General features: G+C 37.4%; 1 protein-coding gene across 1 annotated transcript; it reads left to right on the forward strand.

Annotated features, from left to right (window-relative positions):
• The first annotated feature begins 6497 nt into the window (after positions 1-6497).
• On the forward strand, positions 6498-7051 carry LOC104654619 (histone H3.3). Its single transcript, XM_010353824.2, has one exon. It carries the CDS (start codon positions 6608-6610, stop codon positions 7016-7018), a length of 411 nt encoding a protein of 136 aa, XP_010352126.2. The 5' UTR covers positions 6498-6607; the 3' UTR covers positions 7019-7051.
• The last annotated feature ends 856 nt before the right edge of the window (positions 7052-7907 follow it).

Genomic DNA, 7907 nt, shown 5'->3' on the forward strand with positions numbered 1-7907 from the left:
TTTAATGTTATGGAGTCACCTTCATAGAAGAAGACCTTTTCTGTAGATATATCTATAACATTAGTTTGGTAAGGTGCCTAACTTTGTTTTGGGTGGGCACGGAACTGTAGTATCTATATTATTTCTTCAGTTGTAATCAATATCAGCAGTGTCTTTAAGTTTTTTAGTGGCTTAGGTTGTAGTTGCTTGTGGAGCTGTGGGGCAGTTTTGTTGGTGATAGAGATGCTGGGTGGGTGGATCCTTGAGCCCATGGGAAGCATGTGACTTTTCTGTTGCTTGAGAGGTTGGGGCCAATGTCAGTGGCAATGGCTTCAATCAGGTGGCTCTGATTCTTGGGAACATGTGCTTTGGCTCCCTATGTCCTGGGGGCAGCCTCCCTAATGCACTAGACCACCTGTTCCCTGGTGTGTAGGGCCATGCATCAACTAGAATGCCAGGGACTTAGCTGTATCAATAGGTCTAGCTGGTATAGCAGTGCAGCAGGGGGCCTCAGGAATATGGAGATGCAGGGGCTATTGAGCCAAGGGGCTCAATATGGAGATGAGGGGCTATTGAGCGAAGGCAGGTCTAGCTGGTATAGCAGTGCAGCAGGGGGCCTCAGGAATATGGAGATGCAGGGGCTATTGAGCCAACGGGCTCAATATGGAGATGAGGGGCTATTGAGCCAAGGCAAAGTGTAATGTCTGGTGGCTCTACTCTCAAAATGGTGCCATGCTGCAGCAGTCTGGGTCTTGGGGGTGGGGAAGACCTATATTGGCTTTCCTTTATAAGACAATGTAGTCATGTGGACTCCAGTTCTGTATACTAGACTGAGGGTCTGTGAGGGCTGAGAGGATTATCTGTAGCCAGGATTGCAGGCATTTGTGGTAGAAATGTAGATGCTAGGGATCTCCAACTCAACTTTTCCTCTCAGTGAGATGTTGCTCTTGGCTCTGAGCCTATCCTAGCTGGCTGCTTCACCTTCCTCTTTCTCCTGCCATTGTGAGCTTCTATACCTCACAGGGTCTGTGCCACTTCTTTGCTGAGTTTTGTTGTTCTCCTTTACATTCTCAATTTTACCTGTGGTTATTTGCGTCCTTCTTTGTGAAGGAGGAAAGTGCTGGGTGCCTCTAGTCAGCCATCTTGATGGCACAGAGCTTTCTGTTTATACCTGTGGCAGAAAAATGTTTTATTATTTTTGATTTGGGACAAGGTAGCATAGTGAAAAAGTTGCCTCTCAATCTACACATGACTTTAGGCATGTCACTTAGTATTTCTGTGCTTCAGTTTGAAGCCTCTGTTCTTGGATGTGTTCTGAAAATTCTTGCATCTGTGGAATTCTATGATCCTAGGGCATGCTCTTTAGGTACTTTCATTGGTTACATCATTTAAAAGGCCAGTATATAACACACGGATTGCCTAGAGGGCTGCATCTGCTTTGTGAACATCCATGCCAACTTTCTCAGAAAACATTCCGAAACAGTATGGCATGTGGTCCATGTTCTTTGCTCTTTGATCTGCACTTCATTCATTTCAGAATTCACCACTTTATTCTTATCTTTTAGAAACAGAAAATGCACTCAGGAGATATAAAGAATTTCCCTGTAGGATAGAATGACTCAAGTACAGCACGTTTTTTGTTAAGCTAGTATATTTTCAATAATTCCTAGAAATAATAAGTAGTTTCACTGCAGAGCTGCATATTTTACTATTACTAAATTGATTTATGTGGATTATTATTCAACACTTACTGAAATTCCAGCTGTGTACCAGGTGCTGTCAGAACACAAAGTTAGTCACATATCCAACACAGTGAGCAAAATATCCATCTTAATTACACAGGTACTTTCAATCAACACAAACGCTGACAGCCTTCACAAACATAGTGATCGTTTCTCATCATGAATGAAGTTTGTAAGGTAATGGTATGTAACAACATAGCTTATTATCAGTTTATTCTCTCGGTTTATTATCACACAAAATTTATTTATAATTGCTTTTAAAGACTATTCGAACAAAGTACCAATAATATATTTGGGGGACATTTTCAAGCTTTTTTTAGAATTTGAATACAATAAATAATATACTTGGACGCTGTAAATGTAATGTATGCTAGTGTCTCTTTAATTGTGTTTGCAATAATCACAGGGAAGTGTTCTGTTTGGATAATTACTTCACTGGGTGAAGGTCAGCAATTTGGCTCATGAGCACTTCAGAAAATGGCTCAAAATGTTGCAGGAAGAGAATTTTCTACAAATACCCAGATCAAAAAAAAAAAAAAAAAAAATCAGTTAAGTGCTTCTTTCATACTATTTCCACCAGAATATGTTAAAGATTTCCTCCAACTATTTATTCTCCTTTAGGTTGTTCATAAAAGCATCACTGTTGGTAAAGAGAGAGCCAATTATTTTTTTAATGTGTTCAATGTATTATGTCATACACTTTTAGAAATTATAAATGGTATGACTTAGGAGAAATTAAATATATGCTGAATATATGCATAATAAAGATACACTATCATTAATACTTATTTAACAGTATACTGGTTATTATTATTATTTGTAAGTTTTTGACATTCTTCTTGTTTACATCCAAAAATAATTTTTTCTAAAATGATTACTTATGTCACTTAACACAATATGTACACATATTCCATTTTGTGTGCAAAGCTACAAATATTGCAATGAAAATATAACAAAATATGTAAGGGGGGTATTTACCTTTATCAGGGAACTTATAAGCATGCTGTCTCCCTTTGTGTATGTGCATGTGTGTGTGTGTATGTGTGTGTATGTGTGTATGTAAGTCATAATTAATGTCTCTAAATGTTAAGACTGTCAGAGATAAGCAAACTAATATTGTGAACTTTTAAAATTGTGAGCTATCAACCTAGAATTTTTGTTGATGGTTTTTCTCATTTTGGCCTCTAAGTACACTGTATTAGTCTGGTCTCACGCTGCTAACAAAGACATACCTGAGACTGGTAAATGTGTAAAGAAAATAGGTTTAATTGACTCACAGTTTTGCATGGCTGGTGAGGTCTCAGGAAAATTACAATTATGGTGGAAGGGGAAGCAAACATGTCTTTCCTCATGTGGTGACAGGAGAGAGAATGAGAGCATCGCGAGGGAGGACGCCCCTTAGAAAACCATCAGATCTCGTGAGAATTCACTCACTATCTCCAGAACAGTATATGGAAACTGCCCCTGTGATTTAATTATCTCCACCTGGTCCCACCCTTGACCTACATGGATTATTGCAATTCAAGATGAGATTTTTGGTACGGGCACAGCCAAACCATATCATACATCAAAATTGTAATCTGTGGGAAAATTTTTAATTTTTTTCTACATTTTCCTTTTTTAAAAAACATCTTTGTTTTCCTAAGAACATTCAGGAAGTAGCTTGTGATTGCATTATAGTTAAAAGAGATGTTTTAAACTGATTGAAAAAAAGGCCCTTGCACTCAGGGATGCCTGGGTCCAAACTACATCTCTGACACACAGTGGCTCTGTGATCTTATCAAATCTCCTCCACTACATGAGAGTAACAATGCTACTCCTAATGTTCGGAAAAATAAATTGGATGATGTGTTTAAAAGGCTTAAATTAGTACCCAACACATGTCACGTATTCAAATTTACCAAATTGTTACTGAATGTGGATATCAGTAAGTTATTTAGATTTAGATATGGCACATAGATTATATTATACTATAAAACATTAATATATTTAATAGAGGCATTCCTTCTGTAATTACCTTTAACCTATGTCCTTTTATCTCATTTGTATTAGAGCCATCATACTAAGAGTTTAGTCACTTTAATTACAGGCAATTCAATTTAAATTTTACTTTCAGTTGGTATCTATTAAGCACCCACAATCAATAAAGTGATTTTACATGTTACAAACAAAACCAAAACAGGGTCTATTTAATAGAAGTGATAGTACCTTGCTTTCTGAACTACCTAATAGCAGAGAACATATTTCTTTTCTCTTTTTGCCTTATGCTTAAAGAGTTGGTTACAGCCAATTACCTATTATTTATTGAGCATCTATTTGTTGACCAGGCACCTTTAGAAAAAATTCAACTAGTTCTTTGGGATTTTTAGCCAATAAATTGTCAAAGCCTGTGATGATTTGGCTCAGTTTTACACTTTTAAATAAGATTTTGGCATTTGTAGCTATAGTCACTCTAGTAATTAGAGATGAAAGCTGAATTAAGAAGATAAGAATCTATTAATATATAATAATGGCATCAAGGTTACCAATAAATAAAACTGTTCTTCTAAATTATTAGCATAGAATTTAACTAAAAAATGTCTTAACAGGCAATATTCTCACACTTCATTTAGGACATAAATTATAGAATTATGTTATGTGTGATTGGGAAATTAATCTAACATTTTTTCTTTTTTAAGCATTCTGTAGCAGAAAAATCATTACCCTGAATACAAGTTATAGTTTTCCTACTGAAGCTCTATGAAACTGAGCAGGTCATTTAATCTTTCTCTGGGTTAATTTTTTTCCTTTGTAGATTTAGAGTCAAACTTAAATGTTATATTGAAAATCTCTCATGCTGTACCTATGACTAAGTGGCAATAGGGTACAAATGATGATGGCACAGTGAACAAAATTTTAAGTTTCTTACTTTTATTTGATTCTTAGTGAAAGAAAAAGTGTATAAGATAATTATAAAAAATATTATGACTTTTCATTTTAAAGTAAAAAAAGTCTTATAAATCTAAATAATGTATTCAAGTAAATGAAGTAAAGATGGAAACACTGGATTGGACAATATTTTGGCCTGTGTAATACTGAATAAGCCTAATTTTACCATACTTAGGAGTTACTGTGATACTTTTTGTTAAGGATATCACCTATAATTTGAAGAAGATGTACTTAAAAGTCAAATTTTCTGAGCATTGATTTTTCTTTCTTGTATGAACAATGAATTTTGAAGTTACATTTTATGACCACTCTTTAATATTGCCATTTGCTAATTTCAAGGTGCATTAGGTATAATTATTCTTTTACTAAAGGCAGCAGTAAAAAGTATATTTGAGTAGCAGGCTTCACTGAAGTTGCCATATTCCTAGTTTCTCCCTACAATATTTTCCATCTCTGCTCTGCAACCAGTATTAACACCATTTTCTCGGTACCATAAGATTTTCATATACAACTGCTCTATTTCTAGATAAGTTAAAAAACAGACCCTCAAGTGTTTTAAAACAATGTTGCTTTAGCTCTGATAAATCAAATAACTATATGATAAATCAAATAACGCAAAGAACTCTGTGATAAATCATATAACTCTTTGATTAATTTCAGAATGACTATAGCCCTTCATTACAAGTTCTGTAACATAAGTTAGGAGCACTGCTATGTTCACACTTCTGGGATGCTTGTTGAAGGCAATTCATTAGTGGTACAATAGAAATAGCTATGAGAACAATGAAGGGAATCAGCCCTAAACTAACGTGAAATCCAGAGAGGCATGGTGGTAGGTATGAGTCCTTGTCAAATATCAGAATACATGACTTGAAGTGGTAAGAAAGGGATAAGGTCAAAATCAAAGATAGGAAAGAGAGTATAAAACTGACCTGTAAATATGACATCCTGAAAGGAGATGAGTAACCAAGATACAAAACCATTAATGGAGTAGAGAATCCAAGAAAGACAATGAAGTTTGGCTCACACCTGTAATCCCAGCACTTTGGGACGCTGAGGCGGGCAGGGCACCTAAGGTCAGGAGTTCAGGACCAACCTGGTCAACATGGTGAAACTCCGTTTCTGCTAAAAAATACAAAAATTAGCCAGGTGTGGTGGCAGGCGCCTGTAATCCCCAGCTTCTCAGGAGGCTGAGTCAGAAGAATTGCTTGAACCTGGGAGGCGAAGGTTGCAGTGAGCCGAGATCATGCCACTGCACTCCAGTCTGGGCAACAAGAGTGAAATTCCATCTTAAAAAAAAAAAAAAAAAAAAAAAAAGAAAAAAGAAAGAGAGAGAGAGGGAGAGAAGGAGGAGGGCAGGAGGGAGGGAGGGAGGGAGGGAAGGAGGAAGGAAGGAAGGAAGGAAGGAAGGAAGGAAGGAAGGAAGGAAGGAAGGAAGGAAGGAAGGAAGGAAGGAAGGAAGGAAGGAAGGAAGGAAGGAAGGAAGGAAGGGAGAGAAATGAGGTTTTAAGTGAGTCTGGAGAAATTCCATAGAGAGATTGCAGGTTCCCATAGATGCTTTCTTTCTGGTTTACCCAGTGCTATGGTTGGAATATTTGTATCCCACCAAAAGTTGTATGTTAAAACTCTATGACCAAAGTGATAATATTCGGAGGTGGGGCCTTTAGGAGATGATGATGTCATGAGGGCAGATCCCTAATGAATAGGATCATTGCTCTTATAAAGAGGCCCCAGCCAGTAGTCCTGTCCCTTCCACTGAATGAGGACACACCAAGTGAGTGTATAATTAGAAAGATAAGCCTTTCTGGAAAATATGTTTGTCTTTATTTTTAGAAATAAAGTGAATTGTGTTCGCAGCCGCCGCCGCGCCGCCGTCGCTCTCCAACGCCAGCGCCGCCTTTCGCTCGCCGAGCTCCAGCCGAAGGAGAAGGGGGGGTAAGTGAGGAGGTCTCTGTACCATGGCTCGTACAAAGCAGACTGCCCGCAAATCGACCGGTGGTAAAGCACCCAGGAAGCAACTGGCTACAAAAGCCGCTCGCAAGAGTGCGCCCTCTACTGGAGGGGTGAAGAAACCTCATCGCTACAGGCCTGGTACTGTGGCGCTTCGTGAAATTAGACGTTATCAGAAGTCCACTGAACTTCTGATTCGCAAACTTCCCTTCCAGCGTCTGGTGCGAGAAATTGCTCAGGACTTTAAAACAGATCTGCGCTTCCAGAGCGCAGCTGTCGGTGCTTTGCAGGAGGCAAGTGAGGCCTATCTGGTTGGCCTTTTTGAAGACACCAACCTGTGTGCTATCCATGCCAATCGTGTAACAATTATGCCAAAAGACATCCAGCTAGCACGCCGCATACGTGGAGAACGTGCTTAAGAATCCACTATGATGGGAAACATTTCATTCTCAAAAAAAAAAAAAAAAAAAAAAAAAAAAAAAAAAAAAAAAAAAAAAAAAAAAAAAAAATTCTCTTCTTCCTGTTATTGGTAGTTCTGAACGTTAGATATTTTTTTTCCATGGGGTCGAAAGGTACCTAAGTATATGATTGCGAGTGGAAAAATAGGGGACAGAAATCAGGTATTGGCAGTTTTTCCATTTTCATTTATGTGTGAATTTTTAATATAAATGCAGAGGCGTAAAGCATTAATGCAAGTTAAAATGTTTCAGTGAACAAGTTTCAGCGGTTCAACTTTATAATAATTATAAATAAACCTGTTAAATTTTTCTGGAAAAAAAAAAAAGAAATAAAGTAAGACGTTAGTAGTTTTAAAACTACGGTTCATTCTCAGGACTTCCCTTTCCTATCACTGTTTTAAAACCATGCTATTGACAAATATTTGTTTATAAGATTGACAGGCACTATCCGGTAAGTAGAACTGAGCAGACTAGTCTTCTCATAAGTTGTTTAGGTTTATACCTAACTAAGACATTTCATATAAATAATATAGGTAAAGGCTCACAAATAGAGGTACTCTAACCCAGGCATTTTTTCCTTTGGTTGCCCCCAGATGATATAATTTGAGAAAACAAACTATCCAAAATTAAATTTCCACACTATTATTGTCTTTATTTAGGTCATAAGAGGTCATATCATAACCTGTATGGGATCAACTTTTGCTCTTAAAAGAGATTATACTATTCAAAATGTTTCTGAGAAGGCTGGGCACAGTGGCTTATGCCTGTAATCCTAGCACTTTGGGAGGACGAGGGAGATGGATTACTTGAGGTCCAGAGTTCAAGACCTGAACCTGGCCAATATGGTAAA

The sequence above is a fragment of the Rhinopithecus roxellana genome, chromosome 13 (genome assembly GCF_007565055.1).
Source record: "Rhinopithecus roxellana isolate Shanxi Qingling chromosome 13, ASM756505v1, whole genome shotgun sequence".
Taxonomy (NCBI): Eukaryota; Metazoa; Chordata; class Mammalia; order Primates; family Cercopithecidae; genus Rhinopithecus; species Rhinopithecus roxellana.